At 33.8% G+C, this 27,387-nt stretch overlaps 1 protein-coding gene across 3 annotated transcripts; it reads left to right on the top strand.

The window, feature by feature from the left end:
* Nucleotides 1-26: 26 nt before the first annotated feature.
* On the top strand, nt 27-22,357 carry LOC120269985 (endoplasmic reticulum metallopeptidase 1). Of its 3 annotated transcripts, XM_039276983.1 has the most exons (21): nt 29-376; nt 459-544; nt 2,775-2,876; nt 3,537-3,643; nt 3,737-3,837; nt 5,700-5,787; nt 7,792-7,880; nt 8,449-8,588; nt 8,695-8,857; nt 8,985-9,120; nt 9,825-9,921; nt 10,645-10,774; nt 12,525-12,584; nt 13,675-13,793; nt 15,748-15,872; nt 16,464-16,688; nt 19,533-19,693; nt 21,027-21,190; nt 21,271-21,353; nt 21,445-21,530; nt 21,931-22,357. In XM_039276983.1, exons 1-21 carry the CDS (start codon nt 158-160, stop codon nt 22,072-22,074), a joined length of 2,625 nt encoding a protein of 874 aa, XP_039132917.1. In that variant the 5' UTR covers nt 29-157; the 3' UTR covers nt 22,075-22,357. The 3 variants fall into 3 exon arrangements, with proteins under 3 accessions (XP_039132918.1, XP_039132917.1, XP_039132919.1); XM_039276984.1 differs by lacking the exons at nt 21,027-21,190; nt 21,271-21,353; nt 21,445-21,530; nt 21,931-22,357 and adding an exon at nt 20,826-20,990 and having other exon boundaries at nt 27-376; XM_039276985.1 differs by lacking the exons at nt 7,792-7,880; nt 8,449-8,588; nt 8,695-8,857; nt 8,985-9,120.
* The last annotated feature ends 5,030 nt before the right edge of the window (nt 22,358-27,387 follow it).

Here is a 27,387-nt window from a genome sequence, read left to right as displayed (position 1 = left end):
AAACGAATCATCTCGGTCAACTACTCCGTCTCTCTCTCTCTCTCTCTCTATCTCTCTCCCATCCAACATCGCTATATATAAACCTCAATCCATCTCTTCCGAGCAAGATCCAATCCAAGAAGAACAAGGCAAGGGAAAGGTAGAGAGAGATCGGGCCATGGCGTTTGGGTGGAGAGTTAGGGAGGGTGATAGGACGGCGTTCAAGTGCTTGATCGCGCTTGCTGCTGTCTATGGAGTCATCGCTTTTGGTGTCTATGCGATTCTCCACATGTGGCATGTCAAGCCACTCGCCCTTGATGCCCCTCTTCATCGCTTCTCTGAGGCCCGTGCTATTGAGCATTTAAAGAAGCTCACCGTTGATATCGATGGTCGGCAGGTGAGCTTCTTGGTTTTTTGTTTGTTTGGTTGTTTGGGGTTTTGGGGATTGATGGTTGTTGTGGGTTTTTGGTGGTTTTTAGGAAGGGAAGCCTGGGTTGGAGGCGGCGGCGAAGTATATAAAAGAGCAGCTTGAGATGATAGCCGCGCGCGCTGGGCCGGATTATAGGTTGGTGTTTCTTTGCTTTGATTGGATTCGATGTGTGTGTGTGTGTGTGTGTGTGTGTTTTTTGATGTTGTATTGATTGTCGATTACAATTTCAAATGAATAGATCTTGGGATTATAAATGGTGAAATTTGTTTTTTTTATATAGCCATTTGTTTGTTGGTTTGTTATTTGTTGGATAATTTTGTTTTCTGTTATTGTTTTGATTGTTGGAGCGTTTGTCAACTTTTCCCTTTTTGGGTGTTTCGTATTAATGAAGGTATCTCGTGATATTATTAGGGGGATGTTTGGAATTGAAAATTGGGCTTTGAATTTGTACTAGGGTGCTCATTAGGTTTAATACCAGATCTTCATAGGAATTGCGTCATACATGTGTGAGGTGTAAGTTACTGATTCAATGACCTTGGCACGAATGCCCTTCATTATTAAAGTTTGTTGAGTTAACTGACCAAATTATCTTTCATTACAATATTATGCAGTCAACTGACTAAATTATCCTTCAGTACTAAATTTGGTTTTGTAGTCAATAATTCTTAAAACTTGCTGCCTGACAAGTCAAATTTTGTTGCTTTACTGACAATACTTGTATGTAACATCTTAATTTTTTTTCAAAATCTGAGAAGTTTATGGATTTGTCATACACTGGTAAATATAGGATGAATTTGATTATTATAACATTTTTCACTATGATGTTTAAAATCTCTCTTTTCCATATGCTAAATCCACTTTTTTAATAAGTTGTAATATTTAATAGACCTTTGGAAATCTTGGTGGTGTCCATGAAAATTCTGCAGGGACTTTTTTCAATAAAATCAAATATTAAATTTATGTGTTTTTTGATTCTATAGATATACATGCACAAATTTCTTGAAATGTTTATGCAAATTAGTAATCATTAATAATTTTCATATCTTCATATTGAAATTTATATCTGATGTGGAGTGAGTGAGCCTATATCAATAAATCAAAGAATATCTGTGTATGGTTATTATTGTGAATGTATATTAAACATCAAAATTCCATGATATCAACCATACAAGGATATCTAGCATGCTTAGTCTTTTGCTTACTTCCTATCTGAAACAACTTAATAATTTGTTAGAATCAAATTTTTAGGTGCTAAGAGTCTTGATTATCACATTCTCAGGGAAAATATTGTTCTCACTACTTTTGAAGAATCTTATTAGTGTTCCATATCCTATGATGACTGTTGGTATGGATCTTAAAAGGTAGAAGCTAATTAAAAGTCATTATTCAAATAGAGCCTTGTCCACCAACTGCATCCAAGATCATGATAACTGGGTTATTTTTGAAATGTCATGGATTTTTTGGAAAATGAACAGCTTGAATTATAGATTATTGTTAGGATCATTTGCTTGTTAATGGATTTATTATTGTTGCTGGGTAGAAGCTAATAAATAAATAACTCATAAGATCTATTGTGGGGTGAGTGTCCTAGTGAGTTTTATTTTTCCTCTAGGCTGAATTTGTTCTGCAGGCCAATGTGAAAGATTATTAGGATGTTAGGTATGACTGCTTTCTAAGCAGTAATTTGGTCATGTTTGGCTGGTGAGTTAGGGTATGTGTTTAAGGGAACTTTTCTGAAAATTGGTTTGGTTGGAAGATTTTTATATGAGCTAATGGCACTTTGACTTAATTAAACTTAATCAAAATTAAATATTTTCAGCTTACTTATTTTTAGTTAATAACAAGTATTTGCTAATGTCAATATTTTTAAAATAATTAATAAGTAAATGTATGTAAATAGTTAGTTTTTATAAAAAAGAAAATATGAATAGGATTACTCGAGGTTGTTTGGTTGGGGAGTTTTGCTAACTTATTAATTAAACAAATCCTTAACTGTTTTGCAAAGAGTTAATGAACTCAACATGATTCATTATTCCACAGGAAAAGATCTCCACATTCTAATTCCATGAAAAGTTTCACATGAAAACTTCCTTAGATGTTGCTCATGACAACTTCCTTTACTATACATACTATACCACTGACTTGCATCTTTCTTTGGTACGCATTGTGCATGTGTGGGTATTTCCTACATCCCAATCCAGCATTTTTTATGCCATCTTTGTGTTCATTTGTCTATATATTGAGGGTTGCTCAGCCCATTATTACTAACCATTCTCCAACAACTGTTTCTTTGCGTATGAACCATAAAAATTTCTTGTAAGTTGATCTTGCTTTTGACCTGCATTTGGTTTTACTTATTTTGCAGAATGGAAATAGAGGAAACACTTGTCAGTGGTTCATTCAGCATGATTTTTTTGCGCCATAGCTTATCTCTAGGCTACCGAAATCATAAGAATGTTGCTATGAGGTAAGCCAATTTCCATATTTATTCAAAGTTAAATTTCAGCCTGAAAAATTCATCTCTTATATCAAATTATATTTTGACTTGAATTGGTTCTGTCAATTGATTGTACTTCCATATATATTTTCTTGATGTGCTTATGATAGTTCCTAATATGGTATGTTCTATGGATTTTTAATATTTAAGAAATTTGAACAAGACTTTTCCTAAGCTATATTAGTGTGGGTGCTGTTTATAGCTCAACGGTGAATAATTTTTTCACCGGGGTCCTAATTGTCAGGATGGTGGTTGATCTTTTTCTCCATGACATTTTCCAAAGATTTGAGACTGTAGTGGGAAGGTGCACGTTGAGTAATGCTATCTCTTCATTTAGATGAACAAGAATGATTGCGAAGCAAAATGCTCAAACTTTAGTGCTTTTCTTATATTAGGCTTGTAGTCGTAGGGCAGAGTAAATAAAATATTTACGTTTCTCTGACAGAATTAGTAAAAAAAAAAGCTAGAGTTGGCTTAAACTTCCGATAAATTTTCTTTATGGGATAAAAAAAAGCAAAATGTAATCCTCAGGAAAATCTCATTTCAGCGATCCTTGTTTCAATAGTTTTGCAACGACCTGTTTAATTAGTTTCATATAAGGTGTTATCAATAATTTCAGTTTGATCACAGGATCTCATCAAGGAATTCTACAGATGATGATCCATCTGTTATGGTGAATGGTCACTTTGATAGTCCGCCTGGTTCTCCTGGTGCAGCGGACTGTGGTTCCTGTGTTGGTGAGTTGAATAATATTAACCATTCATGCTTAATTGTCAGGAATGTTATCTTGTATACTGAATAATTCATTTTTTCTTTGCTTTTGACTTCAGCATCAATGCTCGAAACAGCACGGCAAATAGTTGATTCTGGCTGGGTCCCTCCGCGACCAATAATTTTTCTTTTCAATGGTGCTGAGGAAGTTTTTCTTTTGGTAAAAACATTATCAATTTTGCTCATCATGCTTGGTTCCCTTTTCTTGCCTCAAAATTTCATTGCTGGTCTTCTATGCAAATTTCTTATACTTATGTGTTCAGCCTTTTCTTTTCTTATTTCACTAGAAGTGGCAGAAATGCATGGAATTGTTAAAAATGCAGTCATTCACTTTATCCAGGTCATTACTGGAAATGAATTTCACGTGATATTTTGAACAGATTTTTCATGCAACATTAGCCAATTTGATTGCTCATGCTCCTTAAAAAAATGACATCTGAGACAATGGAATAACCTAAGCAACTTATTTTGAAAGGTGTTACTGCTTCCTAGGGCCATGGAATCAATTATTATGAAGAATCGATTTTAATTTTTATGTTTATTTTTGGTAACAAGCAATACTTAAATGCTTAAATTGTGTGCAGGGTTCAAGTCAATTTTTCCCTGAGATTCTTGTTGTTGTGTGATTGTTAGCCTAGATCTCTCTTTTCTTGCAGTTTGAATTCTTACAATTTTGTATATTGCAAATGCCAGTTAATCAGATCACTTTTTTACTTCTGAATAAATGATTGGTGGTGTGGTTGGCCTAGATCATACTTCTTTGATTGTTATTGATGTATTCTTTTCTCCCTTTACATCATCTGCTTGATACTGGAACCCTTTTTCCTGGATCATTTTCCCTCAATTTGATAAAATTTAAATAAAATGTAAAATTTAGAAGGAGAGTAAACTCCGTTGGGTATTATTATTCCATAACTTCACTCTCTCTCTGGAGAATTAAAATGGTAAATTAATCAACATGGTAAGATAAATTCCGTTATTAAACTACAAATAATATTCTTACTAGATCATTTCTTAGAAACAAACTAGATAATCATTTCTAATACAAAATGCACTATCCTTTATGACCTATGGATTTTATTGTGGCAGCTTTCTGATCTTATTTTGCATAGATCTTTGTGGTTCAAACTAGTTACTATATTCCCTTTTAACCATCCATGTTGCATTAGAAGTACATGTAATGAACTAACGATCCCGAGGAAGCATTGAACTTCCTATTGCTTCTGTCAGACATTTTTGTAGACTGCTGGAAGTCATACTTCCATGTGGGTGTGTTTCTTTATTTCTGACTAATTGGTTCCTGTTTGCACAATAACTGCTTTATAAAAAAACTGAAGGGCAGCAAGTAGGATTTGAGGGAAAATAAAAATATGAAAAGTGAAATATTTATTATCGTGAATTAGGAGGTTCGTCTGGGAAGATATATTTTCTAAATATATTGACGAATTCCTTAACTTACAATGTTCCAGTCACCTTTTAAAATTAGGTTTTCTTCCTTCCATTTGGGATGCACAGGTGGGATGTGTGTGTCCATTTGTTATGCACACCTAGGTTAGTATTATTTTCTATTAATTATTACTTTTGAAGGAATTCTAAGAGTTACCTGACTCAGCTTCAATGACTTCTAGGGCCTTCCGTGTGCAAAATGATTATTGCATTTATTCTTTTGGAAGCTAGGACTGGTTGAGGTGTTGATGTGGGCCCAGTACGTGGTTTGTTCGAGTGTAGCTCAACCCTTGCTGGACCTACCAATATGAGATATTGTCTTGATGTTACATCTATTGTGGTTAGGCAAATTGATGTTACTTTTTTTTTGTACACGTATAAACCCACACAATAAACACATGCTAGGGTTTAATAGTTTCCCGGGCTTTGATTTTACCATGTTTGTGGCTTATTTGATTATAATTGATGAGCATACTCTTCTCTCTTGATGCTTCATATTGTACTTGTTAGGTAGTTTCTGAGACATTTGATATGGACATTAATATAATTATTCTTATTGTTAATTGATATTGCCAGGGATCTCATGGATTTATGAAGACAAACAAATGGCGGGATACAATTGGAGCTTTTATCAACATTGAAGCATCTGGAAGTGGTGGTCCTGGTATGAAACAATTGATTGAAGTGTGTGCTCTGTTGTTTTTCTTTCATTATGAGACTGAAAAAATGGCAGGTCAAGCAAATGCGGATTAAGCAAATAGTTAGTTTGTGATTAACTATTTATATTTTGGTCATGTAGTCTAAGGAAAAGCCCATATGACCAGTAGCTTAGCAATCAGATAGTTTTCCAAGTTTCAAGAGTGGACTAGTTCCTTTTCTTAATAGCATTCCATAAACTTTATAACATCTAATAGAATTTCATCTATTATTCCATAGAATTTATAACATCAAATGGATTTTATCAATTATTTTATTGAAAATTTCCAAGTACTTTGTTAAATTTAACTAGCAGCCAAATCAGCATTATCTTAATCTTCTATTAGGGCTTCTTCCATTTCCGGTTGCTAGCGACTATAATATAATTTTGTAGAAAATAACTACCAAATCTAATCTGCATGATTTTAATCTTCCACTCAGAGCTTATATATGTTCTGTCTTAACTTCAATTCCTTTTTTTATTTTTATTTTTTATGGTTCTGTCTTCCATTTCAATTTTGTTGAACTCTATAATGTACAGAGATGATAATCATTATTGAATAAAGGCAAATCTTAAAGTCTTACACTAATTAACCATAATTCTTTAGCATGGAAAACCCTATTCATTTTTTCTTCCTGCCTATGATTTGGCATGCATTCAATTTCTTATATTTGAGAATTGTGTCTACATATATGTGCTAAGTGCAAACCAAACACATATTGCTTGGGGGCTCAATTCAACTCACAAGCTTATAGGCTGATAGACCAGATGTATATATTCATATTTATATTTATTAATTTAATTGACGTGGAACTGTTAGCTAGTTGATTTTAGCTATGGATGTTGCAAAACAGCCAAAATAATAAGCCTTTGATACCATGTTAGATGCAAATCGAATGCATATTACCTAGGTTGTGCCCCACATCCAAAGGCTTAGGCTTATAAGATGAGAGACTTAGACATATATTTATATCTATATTTACCAACTATACCTATGTGGGACTATTATGCTAGATAGTGTGGACATTAACCCTCATGTCCATAAATGTGAGACATGGTTAATTGGAGTTTCCTTTGATCCTTCAAAGAGCAAAAATGAAGGTTTTTAAAGATAGACCATCTAAATATTAGCATATTCTCTTGAAGATATGACTCTGGAGTCTTGTATAGATACTGACTTAGAAGAGCTTTCTGACATGCACGTGTAGTCTAACTCGTCCAAGTGTTTTATAATTATTAGGTCAGAATTATTTTTTTTAAACAGTGGTATCACTGGACTATTTAAATATACAACTGTGTGCTGCCAATTATATGTGTTTGTGTCAAACAGCAATAACAATGTCCATTGCTAAAAAATCATAGTTATAAGTTTCCATACAATACCTATTTGCAAGTACTACTTTTTATAGAATGGGTCAATTTGAGAGGTTATTTTTATTATTTTCTGACAAATGTTTGTCTGGTTTGAGAAAGTACCCTAGTTTTGATCTTTTTGGACTGCTCAAGTCAACACTAACTTTAGTAAGAAGAAAAATACTTCACTTTGCCATTTTACTTTTAGTTATTCTTTTACCCAATCAAATAGATGGTGTTTACTTGGCATGTGGCAATTATTGTGTTAATTTTTAATTCATTTTTATGACCCTGTTTATAAGCATAATGGAAGTCTCGGTTCAGGTAGCTTTGAATTAAATCATGTGGAGGATCTTCCATAATTTTTTAAAGTTTGCAGTTTGTATTGCTCGTTTTTCATATTTGCCAATGCTGATTACAAAAATTGCTATGCTTATTCTGGCCAGTCCCAATATATACTTAATATGCGTGCTAGTAATGATTTGTGCAAATGTTGGTAGTTCTATTAATGGCCTTCTTTGGAACCATAAGAATTGATGTATCTATTTGACAATAAAGTGCTGTTAACTTGCTTTATATTGCACACTTCTTGCTTTACTAAGGTTTTATCTTTGACAGATCTGGTGTGCCAATCTGGACCTGGGTCTTGGCCATCAAAAATATATGCTCAATCTGCAATTTATCCCATGGCAACCAGTTCGGCACAGGTTGCTTGCTGCTCAAATCTTGTTCACATTAATGCTTCTATAATCGTTCTTTGGTTTCCGATAATGCTAGTAATCTCATGTGCATTTTTGTGTTCATCTTTGAATCACAGTATTCTTCATTAGTTTTGAAAAATGTGAATGTTGTGAATTCTGTGATAACTGAAACGCCATGATTTATTTTGGCAAATAATAGATGGAAACTAGTATAGAAGCTAATTGAACTTACATTTCTCGGTTAATTGCCCATATACAGAAAATGTGCCATTGGCTTTACTTATAAGATTTTCTTTTTAATATCTGATGGATCAGGATGATTGCTCAGTAAACTGTTTTTCTCTGTTGCAACCTGTAAACATGTTCTTTTTTACAGTCTCTGATACCTAGTGGAAATGTCTGTGAGGAAGACTGGTTTTAAATGAAAGTTTGAAATGGTTTGGTAGATTTTCTGTCAAACATTATTCTATGAGAGGAAACTGTCTTCTTAAATTCTGTTTCTCATGCATTTTCACAACATTTTCATTGTTATCCTCTACTTTTGGTAATGCTCATCTGTAACATGTTTATGCAGGATATATTTGGCATCATTCCTGGGGATACAGATTACCGGATTTTTGCTAAAGATAATGGTGATATTCCAGGACTGGACATTATCTTTGTCCTTGGTGGTTATTTCTATCATACCTCTTACGATACAATCGAAAGGCTATTGTATGCATTAGGAAGTACTGTTATTCAAATTCTCTCTGTTTTGAATATCTTGATCTTGATATCTTCACTTAGTGGGTTTTGATATTAGAAAGCATTGATGAAACAGTCCCGGAAGTATTCAAGCGCGTGGTGAAAATCTTTTTAACTTGATTGAAGCTTTTGCTAATTCTCCACTACTACAAAATGCTAAACAAAGGTCTGATATGGCTGCTAAAAAAGGAGGGGAGGGTGAACGTGCTGTCTACTCTGACTATCTATCGTTCTTTATGGTACATGCCATACTCTAGTTTATGAGTTATTTTTTTTAGTATGGCATGTCTTCTGGACAGGTTAATTTCTAATTGTTTAATGTTTACTAAGTGATGTGTACAATGTTTCTTTTGTACTGTGTTATAGATATACTACTCAAGAAGAGTATCCTTGGTCCTCCACACTTTGCCAGTACTCATTTTCTTTCTTATGCCACTAATTCTGTGTCTTCCTAATGTTGCTCTGCACCACTACGTTGCAATATTTACTGACATGCTGAAAGGTAAAATTTGGTTATTGATTTTGATGTTGCATGCTGTATTTAATAGTTTTTTTTTCTTGGAATTTAATTAAATCACAAATTCTAATAACGAGCTTTCTGCGTTTGAGATTTAATTGGCATTCCAAATCAGAGTAAAAAATTTGCTGCAGATGAGTGCCATAATTGTCTTTATTTTTATGTATTTATTTATTTTTCCTCATTCCCAATACCTTAAATGAGCCTGTATGGACTTGCATTTTTTATGTGATTTTCAAGCTCTAATTTGATTTTTTTTTATTGTTTTATATTGCATTTTAACCATTTTAGTCGTGCCATGCCATTTTGGTTTTTGGAGCACTCTTACGGAGATAATCATTGTACATGATCTGAATGACAAGAATCAAGCAATACTAGATGCTACAGAACATCCACTATTAGTTCCACATTCACAGTTTCTGCCTATTTGATTTCTATGCACAGCTTTCCATAATCTTCCCTATGAAATGAGTTTTTTGTTAGCCTTCACTCCAGCATTTGGAAACCTGCTATTTGATTCTTCCTTTCTCACCTTGAGCTGCTTAGTATCTCTGCATAGTGTTATTGATTTTCCAGATGGTAGTCCTTTGTTGTACTTTCCATAGAATCAACTGATTGGTCCTCTGTTATCCATATAAGCTATTGGATATTCTTATGTGAGCTAATTATTTTATATGGTGATTTTACAGGATTGCTATTCCATGTTATTGGGGTTCTTCTTGCAGTTATTGTTCCAGTTGTATTTGCTGTCCTAAGATTATTTTTCTCAAATTATTCCATGAGCTGGTAAGTTTTTTCAGGAAAGCTGTCTGCAGTACCATAAATAAAATGAATTGAAAAAAAAAAAATTCAGAACTTGATGTTTATTTTAGCTTGACAAATCAACTACGGAGTGTTGCATGCTTCTTAAATGACTCAAATCACTTAACAATTTCATTTGAAAAGTAAACACTTGCTTATATCCATTTTGCATCATCTCTGAGGTTGGAGCACTGCCACTGCCTTTACCTCTTAATTTTTTACTTTCTTTGTGCCTTAGCAGGCACAAAATATATGTTCAACACTGACCTGTATTGCTTAGGTGATTGTGATGACGTGTTGATTGCATTAATGAAGTGATCAGGTTATCTACTTTGTAAATTGTAATGGTTTTCTCTTCTACGTGCATGTATTTACTTAATTCAACATTAGATTTATGTGTGCATGTCTATTGTATTTTCAAGACCCGAGGCTTATGTTGTACCTCAATAGAATTTTGGAATTTTTAAGTGGCCTTAAATATATTACTGTGTCACCAAGTTTGTCATTTATCATGCATTGTCTTGGATCAAACCCTTGAAATCCTTTATCTGTCCCTCTAATTATTTTCTGAGCTCTCCCCCTTTTTCCGCCGACTTTTTTGTCTTATTTGGCTCTGATTTCAATGTATTTATAATGGTATATGATTCAAATATTGTATGAATATTACCTTTGTTTTTGTGCTCATGTTTGTAACTTGTTCAAATGCAGGTTTGCTCATCCATATTTGGCATTCTTAATGTTTGTCCCTAGTTCATTAATTGGTTTGTTGATCCCCAAAACCATTTGTGGATTCTTTCCTACCTCTCAAGATACTTCAATGCGCAAAATGCCAAAAGAAGTACGATGTTTATTTTATTTATTTGTTTATTTTTAATAGAGTGTTTAATTTCTTACTTGTGAACTAGAAAATTAATTCCATTTTAGATAGTTAAGGCTTGAGCTCCTTATTTATGCCAATTATTTCTGAATTGAATTCTTGTGGTATTGCAAGGATCTTTGAATTTTGACATAGACCAGAAACTTGGTGCTTTGAAAGATTAGTATTAAGTTCTTTCCTCCTTGTGTTTGTGGCTGCCAATCTGGATGTTTTGTTGTTTCTGCTTTTTATGCTTCCTTGCCACCTGTGAACCATAATAAAGGATAAGTCAATTTCTAGTACATAGCAATCATGTTTTCTCTTTAAATTGGTGATTGTGTCCTTTTTGGCATCACTTTTGTTATATTGGTGTCCATATATTTGTTTAATATGTTAGTAGTGTGCATGAACGTGCCTTCTTTACGACGAATTCTCCATTTTAAATAATATCAACTGTTACAGAATGGTTTTCCTGAGCTCTGGGGAGTGATTTATAACAGGCCAAATTTTTATTTATCTAAATTCCTAGCTAAAATTTTCTCTTCTATTTTATTAGTGGTGTTTGTACATTATTAGTGTGATAACCTGAGTATGATAATCATCGGCAAACTTGATGGTGTAAACATGCACATACACACAAACGTGCTTCCTTGAGATGGAACACATCTAAGCCATCTATACTGGAACTGAAATGCATGGTCATATTGCACATTACTCACATGTAGGTTTTTCATGTGTCGATCTTGTGTAGCTCTGGTTAAAAGTTTTAATTTTACCTAAATGTTAGTCAAGCATGAATGCGGTATTAATCCTTGCCAAAAGTCATCAGAGCTCCTTAAGGAATCTTAATTGTTGCTCCAATAACTCAACAATTACTGTACTTGCTTTTCTTCTAACTACAGAAGCATGAAACTATTCACACATCGAACTACACTTTGAATTCTCTTCAGAAATTTTTCATCAATTTGATTTGCAATGATTTGTCCTCATCCTTTCTCTTAATTCTACCCTTAATGATTGAATTGAATACATGCTTTGCAAAAGCAGACTCATGAGATAATTAACACTATGTTAATGGCTTAATGCCATTAATCAAGATCCTGTCTTTCGATATGTTAAGTAATAAGATATTTGGTCTTTTTTGTTTCATCTGCTCAATCTTTCGTGGGAAGAAGCCACTTTTTCTTGTTTTAATCATCCAAATAATCCCCTGGCCGTAATTTATTATAAAGATAATATTGGCAGAAAGTTTCATAAGAATTTTTCTCTACTTGTATTTCCATCTTGCGAAAAGTGATTCATCCAGATTCCAGACTTCATTTAAGCAGTTTCCATAAAAGAGGTTCACTACGATTTTTTGAAGAATAAACTCACTGGCTTCTCAATGAACTTTGTACGTAGGAAACTACACTTTAGCATCATTTTCATTGCTTTGGAAATTGTGTTTATAAAAACTTAATAAGGATTTGGAATATTGATCTTGGGTTTTATTTTGCAGTATACTGTTTTTGTTTATTGAGCATGCTTATATGTTCTATATCTTCATTGAATTTTAAATTTGCTTTATAGGTTGTGAAATATTTCTAATTGATTATCTAATCCTCTTGTCTGGTTGAAGTCAATATTTTGTTTAATTTCGTACTCTTTATTATTATTATTATTATTATTATTATTATTATTATTATTATTATTGTCATTATTTATTTATTTTTTTAATCACTGGATTCTGCAGGCTCTTTCTGAAGCAGCACACTTTTGGGGGGCTTTTGGATTTTACAGCTTTGTGACCATGGTAAGTTGGATTCATGCGCATGGCATGTAGACTAGATTGCTTCAGGAATGACGGTGTATAAATATTCCATTCTTAAAGTAATGATCTGCCTGAGCATGCTGTAGTAAAGTAATTTGCACTAGTGGCAACACTTAACAACTTTATTTATTTATTTATTGCCATCTGTTTTTTACAATAACTGTTGCATGGACAGTCTTGGATCCATTGTCTGACACATTATTTCTTTGATATCCAAATATGCGTTTTTTTAAGGTGATATTTGGTTTTTATTGTGTGATCCATAGAAAATATGATGCCTTTTGCACAGAATCTGCTGTCATGCATTTCCTTATGCATACATTGCTGAGTGTTTTTATTGGTCTGTGTGCCAGACTCTGATACTATTCGTATATTGTATGCTTTGTTATCTTAATGAAAGAGTTTTACTTTGTGACTACTTGGCAAATTGCGCTTTTTTTCAAATTTTCCAATAGGCAAGAGTGTTTTGCTCTATTTCATATATTTTTACAATGCGAGCATACCTTTTAACTATGATCTGTAGAGTTGTTTCAACCATGTACAACAAGTCTAGCTTTAGGGATGGATGCTCTTTTGTCTTTGGCCAGAGGTACTAAATTAGGCTCAAGTTATACAAATTTAAAAAACAGGTGATGAATACTCACCTCCCACCATTTATACAGAAACAAACCATCGCCATTAAGCTTCTGATTATAGTTTTTCAACCATGCTTGAATAGTGGAAATGAAGGACAGTAGTGTCCGTGATACGTTAAAACTGGTTTATAAAGCTATGTTCTGTGCCTGTTATTTACACTGGTACTAAATACAAGTCAGCAAGTGACTGACGAATTTACTTATAGAGTTGCCATTATTACTAAAAAGTTTGAGCAATATGAGACAACTTGATGGTTATATTTACAGGTTGTACGCTTTAGCTTTTTTGTGACCATTCTTCTGCTGCATTACATGTTTGTTGCAAGTATATGGGGCTCTGTAGTACTTTGTTGACAAAAACTTATCTTCGAATTCCTCCGTATCTGATGCATAAATTACTTGTGGGAGTTGATGGATCTGATCTGCTATATGGGCAGGCTTACCTACTTGCTGGCTTGGGTGGAGGAGGCTTAACTTATTTGATATCATTTTCTATGGCTCTATCATGGTGCTCTTTTTTTCTTGTGAGAAAGCATTTTGGCTATCAATCATTCAAGTACGACTCTGTTCACTTTATAGTTTTTAATTCTGGCCATGTTCAGTTATTCAATTGCCTACTCTTTTACAAAAGCTTGCTTGTTTTTCTTAAATACCACAAGATACTTTGAGCAAATTTTTATTTTAGTTTACCATCGGAGGATGGATATTTTCAAACAAGGACTGAATCATAAGCAAACTTTATGTTCCAATTTCTAATACATTGTAGTGTAACTATCTGATATTTAGTCATTTAGAAACATTGTGGTAATTACTAAGCTTGAACAATCTTTCCTGTCCTTATATTTTCCATTTGCCAAAAGCATATGACTTTTATCCCATCCCAGACTCAAGCACCAATAAGTAATTAGACATGTTGTAAGTTTAAAACTTTAAACAATGTAAAATTGAGTTGTGATGGATCATGTACGAGTGAAGGACAATACTTGTGGCTGGCCCAAATAAGTTTCAGAAAATGCAGATGGCCAGACCCTTATACATAGGGATTATGTTGGAAATATAGTACCACATCGGTTGTGTGATAGAAGTGTAATGGGTTTATATTAAATTTTGTTTGTCATGTTGGTGGAAATGACAGGAAATAGGAAAGTGGAATAAGAGAATCAGTATGAATTGAGAGCAATTGGTATACTGGGCACAGAGATCTAATTAGTTCCCTCTTGGCGAATCTGACTGGGACCAACGCCTTTGTTTGGCTTGTCTATTCTAAGAAAATCTAAGGGGAATCAGGGAGTTCAGAACTCTCAGTTAAATTGAATAAAATCAAACAGTTTTTGTTGTTGACCAAGGTTTACTCAAGAAAGTTGATTTGGATCAGTGAGTTTACATGTAAAAGATGCACAGATATGCATATTTATTGACTAGCATATATCTGGACTACATATTATGTTTAATTTATTGACAAAAGATCTAACACCCACTACTGCTTGTACCTGAGGGATAAAATTTATGGTTGTGCTTTCTATATGAATTCTACTGAGCCAATGTTACAATAATTTATAACCCAAGTAAAAAATGCAGACTGTTTAAATTTATCTGCACTGTTTATATGACCCAGAAACAAATATGTGTTTGCGCGAGTGCAAATAGCATTATGTATTGGTAAGGATATACATTTCATCTATCTGTATTTATTAAATAACTACTAAATTTCATACTTCAGTGACGTTTATTCTGCCTATAGACCATAATAAACCGACTGCAAGTTTTACCTATATTTTAATAAAAAAGAACGCAATCAAATGTATATTATTTGAGTGTGATGACGAGCATTAGGAGTCAACTGCATGAGTGGCCATCTTTTTGGCAGAGGTTTTTAAGGGCATCTATATATGCTATGTGTCTTGACTGGCATTTTAAATGGTTGAATTAGAATCTCAACTGTAATACTCTTATATTAATATTACATTTAAGAAACATACTTTTGAAGGCTTAATTTTACATCATTTCAAGCAATACTCCTTGTCATTGTTATGGAGATATTCAGATCCTATGCGAGGGTCAAGAATATGCATTATCCTTGTCAATTTGTTCTGCTGATGTTTCCACCACACCTATGACTGCATGTATGATCAAGGTAGTTCAACAAATTTGTCCTGGGGGGCATATTTATCTGTTTGTTCTTTATTATCAAATGTGAAAATGATATTATATTGAATCTGCAGAAGCCATGGTTTTTGGTTTATTATTCTATCTTTGAAGCATACAATGTGAATTCTGGTTGCTTATCAGAAAATCCTAGGCTGAGTTGCATGATATTCTGAGGTTTGAGGATGTTATCCCAAGCATTATGTAGGAATACCAGTCACCCTTTTTTCCTGCTTGCTAGAAGATTTTTGTTAGGCTTACATTGGCATATGTTGTAGTATTCCAAATAGTTTTCTTAATTTGGAAAATGGTAAACTAATTATTTATTTCATTCTAATTCTGTACTAACAAAAAACAATGTACAGATCATTGACAGCATACGTGGTCCCACTTATTCCATGTCTCACATATCTGATCTACTTTGGTGGGTTTTTAGTCCAGTTCTTGATAGAGAAGATGGGTATGATGGGTTCTCTTCCCCCACCATATGGTAAATCCATTCCTCTCTTCTTCCAAGTGTTTGTGTCCTTATTTCTAGTTTTTTAGAAGGTAGTTTTATGAATCAAAATCCATGCTGTAAGATCAAGTCCATGTGTCATATGATATATATATATATTTTTTTAAAATGCTATTATAAAGTTTTGGACTGTCTTGTTGAATTCTGACTTTTTTTTTTTTAAACGGGCTTTACACATATATGAGAACGTTCTTTCTTTTCCCATGGGTTTGCCACATTTTTTGTAATACTTTACTCAGTTTCGGCAAATGTGTTGGACCTTTTAAAACATCTTGTTGTAATTTTGTAGTTTTTCAGTTTGGCAATTCAAGCAGCCTCTTGGATTCCTTGGGGACATTCTATTAACACTTGCTGCATTGTTTATTGGCACATCATTGTAACTTGATTTACCATCATTTGATCTTGGTTCTTTTGGAAGCAATGTACCACTTTGTCAATGCTCAAACAGTAGAGTAATTTTCACCAGTTCATCAAGTTATATGTTACCCTTCTAATCAGTCATTTCTTTGTAAATTTATGGGTGGGCTCTTTGTTCCTCTATTTACCAGAATGTTTGTCTGCCAGGATATTTTATCCCTGATGTCATAGTGGCTGCAACAGTCGGAGTTGTGACCGGTTGGTGTGTCGGTCCACTCATGCCTATAGCTGGTCGTTGGCTGGCCAGGTCCTCTGTTTTGCAATTTCTGCTACAGTTTAGTGTGATTGCTTTGGCTTTGTCCTCCCAGTTCTTCCCATACTCTGATGCTGCTCCTAAAAGGCTTGTTCTTCAACATCATTTTGTCACTGCAGGTATATTGTTTGTTTTCTTTGGAAAAACATCAATCGTAAAAGCTTGCTAATCAAATTTATGTGTGCGCCAGTCTTTATCATCCTTTTTAAAGATTTTTTTTGGGTGCTTGTAGATCGGGGCAACTTATTTGCCTCTATATATCTTTAGCCTTATTGCTTGCTCCTGTTCAAGCATGCCTAGAAATTAGTGCAGTTTCATGTTGAAATATCCATGTTATAAATAGATAGTTGAAAGAGTCAGGTGGTAATATTAACTTCTACTCTTGCATCTGTTAAGTTTGTAAATATGGGTATGAATATGTAGAGGTCTCTCATCCTAAAGTTATTGTGGTTTGAATTGGACTGGATAAAATGTTTGGTTTGCATCTAATATGGAATCAGAGCTTTCTTAATTGGGTTATTTGCACTTTGGCTAGTTAAAAATAAACTAACACATATTAATAGGTATATTAGAGTGATCAATAGTCTTCTATCAGTAAATATGGATATGAATATGTAAGTCTGGCTTTCTCCCATAGAATGAGTCTAAGCTTTTGGTTTGAATTGGACCTTGATAATATATTTGGTTTGTGTCTAGCAAAACAATATCGATAAGAAATGCAGTGATATTGTTTCGATGCAGATTCACCCCTATTTAGTGATTGCTTTCTGAAGCTTAATATCTGATTCAAGCAACTGCAAACCATGAAAGTTATGTGATTTACCGTTTTTCAATAAATTCTATGCCCTATTTTTTGTTCTCTCTAATTTTCTTGAATTACTTCGACCAACTGCATGTATCACTTCTCATTGTTTAGTGTCTATTGTCTAGAACACATTTTGAGTGGTTGGCTCTCTTATTTTCTCCCGTTCCTAAATTTGATTCATTTTATTCAGTTATTTATTTTGCTACTGGTTTAATCTTGTTGGATTTGAAGAAAAACAACAATACCCTCACCAGCAAACAGTTAAGTCAAACATAGATTTTGCCTGACTAATGATTGACATACACCAAATGCATCAATGAAGACTTTCCCTTCCCCCACCACTTAAACCTTCCATGTTTGAAGAGTATATCAAATTACATCTTCCTCCCTAGTGATGGTGTAAAGCTTCTTGCATATTCTTTTTTTTTTTTATTAATGAACTGATGTCTTAATCATCTCTTCATTCTCAAATTTCCTTCCAATAAAATGGCAATCAATTATAATTTATTCACTCAAATTTCTGAATGAGCAATTGCTTTGTTCTCCTTATAAACTACATTCTTTGCAAAGTGAGTTGCCACCTGGGGGTTCACAATATGCTCCTAATGGCATCTGAATCTTCAGTTTGATTCTCTTAGTTGTAATCTTATCATGATATTCCGTGTCTGGTTGACTGTGAAAGTACAGGCTTTTTGTTACTTTCCCTAGCCAAAACAAGTAGTAAACCTGCATCCAAATAGACCATTACACTCAAATACTGTTGTAAAATGTCTCTTCTTGGTGCTTTTCCCTTGAAGAAGTTTGTGAGTGGCAGTACCAAGATGAGAAGCCACTGGATTTTCCATGCCTAGCTAGTGACCCAAACTAACTGACAGTGATAAAGAAAAATAGTTTGTCCACTATCAGCAATATAATTCAACATCTGAAATCACTTGATCTCATGTATAAACTTAAAAAATATGTGTCATTTGCATGTTAGGTCTCACTTCAACTAACCCATTCTTGGGGAACAGATCAGATGCATGCTCTAGGGTGGGATTTCAACATTATTTTAATTCACCAAGAACAATAGTCTTGAATTCATGTTTAAGAAAATTCTTCGATCCTGACCATGCCATGCAATATGCTAACAATGTCATCCATGTTTAGCTCCAAGATAAAAATAATAACAAAACTATGCAGAATAGATTTGGAGCTGTGTGATCCACAAGGCATCTACACACTATTAAAATTATCAAAGCTTGCATTTAGTTACATATTTGATTCTGGGCCAGTGTACTGTGGCTCATTCTGTGTCTACAAAACTAGCCAGCTACATATGTTCCTGTTGACGAGATTCTTGGTGAAAAGCATTTCCGGCATTTAATTGAATAAATCTTTGTTGGAGATTAACTGCAATAGGGAAAAATGTAAGACTATTAATCACATGTGATATGGTTCTTAAGAGGATATGAAATTATGAATATTGAGGTTGAGTTGCAGATTTCAACAAATATTGATTGCTCTGAAGGGAAATCTTGGAGCAATGGCATCATTCCAAGTATTATTGACATATTGACTGGTTTGGTTTAGAGTAATGGTTAAAAGATCATAGTGTCACTTATGTACTTGAAAGGGGTTTAAAGTAAGATGTCTACCACTAAGTGTAATTATGATCTTGTATCTTAAATATTAATAAACCCCACCTTTTAAAAGGCTTTGAAATTGGATGATGCCCAAATCCTTAGACCAGCCTAAAAAAGAATGACATAATTTCGATTCATCTTCCTAATGATCTGAACTTGGTTTATCTTATTTGATGTAAACTGCTCTAGTCTAGAATTTACTGTTGATGAAGCAGACCCAATATGTTTGGATCTAGATTAAGCTAATCAAACATTGATTTGGTCATGTTTGTTCATTGGTCATTCTGCTTTTTAATTCTTTTTTATAAATAAAATTACTACAACATACACTGGAGCCAGCAAAGTAATCACAAATGGGAACCCATAACAAGTTGACTTCAGATAACAGAATGTCTGATTTTTAGCTTTCATGGATATGAAAGAAATTGTTCACATGAGTTGCAGACTCTTTTGTTGTTATATCATGTTTCATATATATATATATATATATATATATATTTTTTCTGATGATTCCCTTGTTGACTGACTGACAGGTGGGAGTAAAATAGTGGAATCGAGCTATGATTTCTCCGTACTTGATTCCAATTCATTGTCCTTCGTTTTCAAGAACGCACCTGAAGCAGCAAAAATGCTAAATATTGGTGCAGATTTTTCATTTGAAACAGCTAATCGGTCTGACAGGAGTTCTTCGGTGGTACGTTAAATTTTCTCTGCCTATGAACACTGTTAAATTTTATATCTTCTTGCTGAAAAGTCTTAAATTTCTTGAATTAGAGTTGAGTTCATATTTGCTTGTTTTGGCAAACAAATTGGAATTTTGCTTCTTTTGTGAACAATGTGATACGTGACTTATTGAAGCATGTTAATGCATCTTTACTCGATGAGTTGCCGCAATGATCCTAAACCCTTCAAGGGAATAGCATGTATAAACCACCCTTAAACTTCAACTAATTTATTATAATGATGATTACTTTACGGATTTCACCCTAAATACTAGTGAGTGATGACAATGTTTTAGTTCCTAAATTCTCTCAAACAAAAAAGGCTTTACTTCAGTTTGTTTCGGGATGTTTCTTGGTAATATATTGAAGACTTCTTATATGGGGTTTAGGACTAGATTTTTCAAAATGCTTAGGGATTATTTATGTGTTGAAAATTTGTCACATTTGCAGCTGAATGTTGTGGTCATTCATTATTTTTTCTAGTTCTGATGCTTTATGCAGAGATCCAATCCATACCTTTATCATATAATCTAAATCTGCTCACTGCATATTAGACCTGGCAAACTGGTTGAGCTAGGAAGATAGCAGGTCATCTTACCCGCTGGTTGGCAACCATGCGTTGGACTTGTATCTTTATGGGTATATAAATCCCTTAGCCATACCCGCCCTTGGGTAGGCTGGTGATGCCAGTTTCCTTGTATTATATGTGACTAGGAACTCTTTTGCTCCTTATGACCTCATTTGTATGGGCTTATTTCCAAATGATAATTTTTACATATTGTAATGGTATGTGTAAATTTTTTTTTAAAATTTGATTTAGTTATTAATGCACGCAGGCAAATCTCTAAATAATCATCGTTGTATATCTTCTTTTTTTTAACTTAATATGGCTGTTTATATGCCCTTGTAAAGCATACAATTATTAACTAATATGATTTTATTTTTCACATATTGCCTATTATTCTAGGGTATGCATGCATTAAAAAAAAAAGACCTAATTAATCATTATTTTAAAATTTTTTAAATTGGTATTAAATTTTAACATATATAAAATATATTATATATTAGAATATATTTTTAAAATCGACGGGTACACACTTGCAGGTACCCGCCTGTTTAATGTGTGAAATTACAAAGAAATTATCTATGTTATGGGTGGGTACCCGCGGGCAAGCGTGTATGGGCTTCTTTTTCCAAGTTTACTGCATATGTTTGAAATTACTAAATATTCAAATATCTAATGCATCAACTTGAATGTGTACTTCTTCCCAATTCTTAATGACGAATAAATAATTTTTCTTTCAGGCAATCTTCCCTGTATCTTCTCTGTTCTCAGGAAGCTTGAGATTCCCTGCTGAAGATGTTGACAATTTGATGCATTATACACACATGCCTCATTTATCAACACAGAAAACCATTTCTACTCCCGAAACTGGTGCCCGGAGGGTGCACCTGGAACTTAGTCTAGGGTGAGTATTCATCTTCTATTCCAAATCAGTTGCAATGAAACCTGCCTTTTTTTAAGCTTACATTGTTCCATCAACTGTAGTTCATTAAAGGAAGTGTGGGTTACTGTCCTCAACATCACTGGTCCATTGTCTGCTTGGTCCTTTGCCGATGGTAGCATTCCAGGTGAGCTACTGTGATTATCTTTTTTCTCAATCACTAAATTAATTTTCTCCATTTCTTTGAACAATCATAAGTTTGAAAATATTCTTGGCAGCTCCTCATATGGTGGTTGGTGGTCCACCATCTTATATTTTAAGACTCAGTGGGAGTAGCCATGAGAACTGGACCTTCTGGTTAGAGGTGATCATTTTTCTCACCCATGTTTATACATATTTGCACACTTAATAGATTTCCTAACAAAACTGAGAAATGTACATCTGTGATGGAAATGGTGTCTTTTTTTTTTCGCAATTCAGAGCACTTATTTTAATAAAACAAGCATTTCCTGAGGTAGATTTCAGGTGTTTGTTTTGGTTTCGGAAATAAAAACATAAACACTTAAAAGAAAACAGTTTAAAGGCTTGTTCAGATCCATTGGCAGAGAAATTGCATAAGAAAATGTTTTAAGTACTTGAACCAGTTAGACCCATGTTTTAAGAGAATAATAAATGACTTATGTATATGAAAATTTAACTTTGGGACCTATGCGTCTTCGTGTTATAGATTTGTGACATGAATTCTCCATTGTTTCTCTTGACAGGCTAATAGTTCTGAAGCTCTGAGAGTGGACCTTGCAGTAGTTGACCAGTATTTAGTCGATGATACTAAGAAACTGAAAAACACTTTCCCCAGATGGATAGATGTGACTGCCTTCTCTTCCTTTTTGACCACGTATTACTTTTAAATGCCTTCTATCTTTGATTTATTGATTATTTTACAATAGCCAAAAAAAAAAAAAAATTATGATTGGTTGATTGTCAAACTATAATGATTTACAAACAGCATTAAAGTTTACATGAACCTCGGAAGACTCTTATGGACGTTGGTCCTGAATTTTGGCATTAAAGTAGGCTTTGTATCTTGTCATTCTGAACACGTTGATTGATTTTATGTGCAATATTTGTTCTTACGAGTGATGTATGCTTATATTGGTTATATCCCTTGGTAAAAGGTGTTGGTTATGTTAAGTTTTCTTGTCAAATTTTGTAATACTTGTTTGTTGAGTGGAGTTTGGTTATTGAAGACTATTAGGAAATGCATTTCTAATTTGGTTTTTATGATGTGTTTGGTTGGTTGTAACCATCTTATCTGATATTTAAATTTGGTAATTAAACTAAATGTTCTGAAGTATTTTGATCATATTTAGGAGGTGAAAGTGCGTTTTGGTCCTTTCTTATTCGGGCAGCGCCTACGCTACTATGTTGTTATTATTTTGTAGGTTTGCAGTTAAGAGTATAAGTTTTGGATATTTGATTTATTGATAAATAGAAAGTAACAAAGAAGCAAAGGTTACAAATAGCTTGCATCAATAAATTAGGAGTGCAGGTGGACTATTTCAAACAAAGAACAAACGACCAAGAAATGTAGAAGCCCAGAGCACGCGTGGGCCATCAAACCCTAGCAGAAGTGGTACAAGAAATCACGAAGATGGCAACTTGAAGTTAGACAATACCAAGACAACAACCTTTGCTTGTTTGTTATCTATGAATCATAGGGGTGGGCAAAATCCGGGTCCGGACAACTACTATTATAAGTAACTAAATTAGATGCCCGGACCCGATCCGGTTTTAAATCCGGACAAGTGTGACTTGCCCAGACCCGGTTTTTTTTTAAAACTGGGTTGTCCAAATATCCGAATTTTATTTGAATCTTGTAATATACATTTAAAATTAATTTAAATACTAAACTATATACATTTAAATCCGGACATTTAATATACATTTCAATGACAATCATGAACAAAGGCTCGGTTGTCCGGATATATATAAGAAATTAAAAAATATATATAAGAAAAATATGGGCTTGGGTTTTGAATCATGAACAATCATTTAAATACTAAATTACATTTAATAAACAATAAAAAAACATGGGCTTTGGCAAGTGGGCTTAACATTATATATATAAGAAATTGAAAATATAAAGGCTCGATTGTCCGGATTTCTTGGGCCAGACCCGGCCCGGATTTAAATCCGGACAACCAGACTATGTCTGGACCTGGCCCATATTACTAAAATTTTTGTCCAAATCTGGTTTATTCTAGGGCAGACAAAATCGGGCCGGCGAGCCCGGACAAATTTTTGTCACCCTTAATGAATCACCAACTTGAGTGTGATAAGTTGTAAGAAACTCTCTAGGTAAGATAAACTACCTGTGTAGGGTCTAGGCAAGGTGAGAAATCCGCCATCATATGCCTTTCCAACAATCAAGCATCATATGAAACTGATATGTATTCCCTTACCATCAGTGGAAATACGATTGTGTTGTCTTAGAGAGTTCCAAAAAGTAATTTTTGCTAAATGTATGACACTCTGTTCATAGTTTTACATTGTGCACCTCGAATAGTCCAACCCCTCGAAACTTTTGGTTAACAAGTATCCCCTGACACTATTCATATCTTTACTCATAGTTGTCAAAGGCCTGAGGCACATCTAGGCTTAAGGTGCAGGCGCGCACCTAAGAGACACTAGGCATCTAGGCTTAAGGTGCAGGTGCGCGTCGAAGAGATACTCGGTGTACTAATTAAAAAAAATTAAAAAATAGTTCTCATGTTATATGTTTTAAATTTTTAAAATGTCCTAAAAATTAATATTATAGAAGACATAATAATATGCATAATAACATACAAAATAATTTTCAAATGTTCAATACAAAATGCAATTACATGATATGATGCATGTATCAAGTCCTAAGTCCTAATTTGAATAATAAGATTTAGTGACTATACCATCAAAATCATCAAGTCCATCGTCATTATCATCACTGCCAACATCATCAATTTTCTTTTTGATTTTATGATTCTCTTCATCTAAATATTCATCTCCAAAATTTTCTTCCTCATCATACCATCTCTAAGAATTAAGCGGGTTTTCAAACTAATAGATGCCTTATCTTTTCCCCTTTGATGGCCTCGAATTGAAGTGTTGAGCTTTGTGTTCTACTTGGTTGAAGTTGCCTTAATTTTAATTGGATTTTGGTTGCAAGTTTTAGTTTTATGTAGGCTCTTTTTATTTTCAGTCACTAAGATGTGTGCGCAAGATTAAAAGTCAAAGTTAAAAATAAGAAAACATAACAAAATTAGTAGATGCTATGGAGGCACGCCTAAGCCCTCCCTTGTCGCCTAGCACCTAGGCACAAAGATGCGCGCCTTCTTGACATTGCCATCCTGACATGTATAAAGAGGCAAGCTTTTGAGCCTTTTGTGCCTTACGCCTTAGGCGCGTCTTTGACAACTATGGCTTTACTCAAATTAATATTAAAGGTTTAGAAGGTATTGACCTAATATATGGTATCTCTAGCAAAATAAGGACGTTTGTGAACAAGAGATGATGGTGATGGTTTATGTGCATTCTATTCAAGTTTAAATTCCTTGCATTCACTTGTTTTTGTGTATGGAAATAGTCCCACATTGCTTGTGTATGAAGGTGCTTGGGTTCTTGGTCTTATAAATAGGTCTATATCTCTTATAGGTGTTGCAATTTCAAAATGAAATAAATTTTGTACTTCAATTGATATTAGAGCCTAAGGTTCATCATAGGTTTTGTTGTATTAATTTGTAATTGAATATTATAATTTTGTATCAAAATAGTGACAAAAGTTCCAACCTTGAGGAATGTAGACAACCATGACATCAATCTTCTCATGAGCATCAATGATGACAGTAATGTCAAATTTTGTACCGGAGTTAATTAATAGTATTGGTCATTTTGGAATGTGGCAAAGTGAGGTGCTAGATGCATTGTTCCAACAAGATCTAGACATTAGCCATTGAAGAAAAGTAGCCAAATGATATGAATGATAAAGATTGGAAGACCATCAACATATGACATTTGTAACAATTTGATGGTGCCACTCTAAAGAATAGAAGTATGCTTTAATTTCAAGAATAAGACTTTTGCATTCAAATTATGGAAAGTATTGGAGGATAAGTTTTTGAAGAAGAGTAGAATGGGCTCCACATGAAGAAAGATTATAGCACTTTGATTATCGACCAATTACTTCTATGAATGACTACATTATTGTATTCAACTAATTAGTAATAGATTTGTTAAATTTAGAAGAAACGTTCAAAGATGAAGATTGGTTTTGATATTGTTATCATTCCTTCTTGATGAATTCGAATACTTTGAAATTGCTTTTATCTCATGGAAAGGATATGTTCTCTCAACAAAGTTTATGCTTCTTTGTGTAGTTGTGAATTAAGAAAGATAAAAAAACAAGTAGGAACGTAGCAGCAGAAGCAATTGTAACAAGATATTGATCACAATCCCAAAAACTAGAAATGAGAGAGGGATCTCTTTTGAAGACCAAACTTGGTAGAGGTGAGAATACTTTCTATCATGAGAAAAAGACACATGAAGATAGACTGTTCCAAGCTGAAGAAGCAAGTAAAAGGTTGTCTCAAATGCAAATATAGCAAAATATGAAAATGATACTGAACTCTTGCCTTTTGTTTCGCCTTTGGTAACCCATTTAAATGACTGGATTTTGGGTTCAGAATTTACCTGTCATATATTTCCAAATCAAGAGTGGCTCCTTGATTTTGAAGAAATAGATGGAGGAGTTATTTATTTGGGCAATGATAACATCTGTAAGACAACTGGGATTTGTTCAAGCCGATTAAAGAACCATAACATATCAACTAGGACTATGATAGTTGACCTATATATACTGGGCTCAAAGAAGATCCTTGTTTCTTTGGGAGCTTTGGAGTCTAAAGGCTTAGTTGTGACAATGAAAGATGGAGGTCTAAAGATTATTTAAGTGCACTCATGATAATGAAAGTTGTTAGAAGGAACATCCTACATTAATATCAATTAGTTGTGACAATGAAAGATGGAGGTCTAAAGGTTATTTAAGTGCACTCATGATAATGAAAGGTGTTAGAAGGAACATCCTACATTAATATCAATGTAGTACGCTTATTTGGACAACAACAATTGCTTTAGGGGAAGACAAGGAGTTAGAGGCAACTAAGATGTGCATATGAGATTGGGACACATTGGTGAAAAATATCATGTCATTTACTCAAGAAATTAATCTTGAAAGTACTATTGCAATGTCAAAATCCGGGCTACATAAGTGTGCACCTAATAAAACCTTCCTCGGTTGTGGTAGTCATTCTTCCATATTCAACTTGTCCTAAAAGGCAATAACAATTTACATGACTTTGATTTATCTTAAAATAATCTTCAAACATGATGAGTCCAATTTCATGGTATGCCAAGGAGGCATTTGTCAGGTAATTTTTTTAGTAGGTCACTAAACTATGATTTATTTTTTATTTTGGTGATCAAACTTCAATTTGCATCAAAGTGGTCACTTACTTTTAATTTGATTTCACTGAAAATTCATTCGAGGGTTTTCTGGCCCCTTTGCTTGACCATTAGAAAGGTTCAGTCACTGTCCACATTATTCAAACTTGCCATGTCAAACCAAAACCTCCACGTCAGTAGCTTCTTCCTTCATCTTGGTTCTTGAGAGAACAAAGAAAAGTCTCACAAAAGGCTACAAAGCAAAGAACCAACCAATCAACACTAACCTTAATTTCCTAATTCCATTCGTTATTCCAAAATCACCAACTTGAACTGATGGAAAACCAACAACAAGAAAAAAGAAAAAGAACAAGACTCACTCTTTCCCTTCTTTGACCTCTTTGGTTCTACCAGTCAATCCTCTTCCATAACCCTCATCGGCTTCTCCTCCTTCTCGGCGCAACGCTTGAGCCTATCGCCATCAAAGTAGTTCAACACATACCAAGCAACAAGAGAAATGACCAGAGAAGTCTAAGGTAATGTTTGTTTTGTGATATTTGAAGTTAACATTCAAAAATCTTTTGTTTCGTTTGAGGGATTTTAAAACTCCAAGGTAAAACCAATTACTCTCACGGATGCATTTGAGACTTACACATATACATATACACATATATATACTTATACACATATACATATATACACATGCATATATACACATATATACATATACCTATACATGGTATGTT

The sequence above is a fragment of the Dioscorea cayenensis genome, chromosome 10 (genome assembly GCF_009730915.1).
Source record: "Dioscorea cayenensis subsp. rotundata cultivar TDr96_F1 chromosome 10, TDr96_F1_v2_PseudoChromosome.rev07_lg8_w22 25.fasta, whole genome shotgun sequence".
Taxonomy (NCBI): domain Eukaryota; kingdom Viridiplantae; phylum Streptophyta; class Magnoliopsida; order Dioscoreales; family Dioscoreaceae; genus Dioscorea; species Dioscorea cayenensis.
Note: the sequence above shows the minus strand (reverse complement) of the source record. Positions and strands in the feature narration are given on the sequence as shown.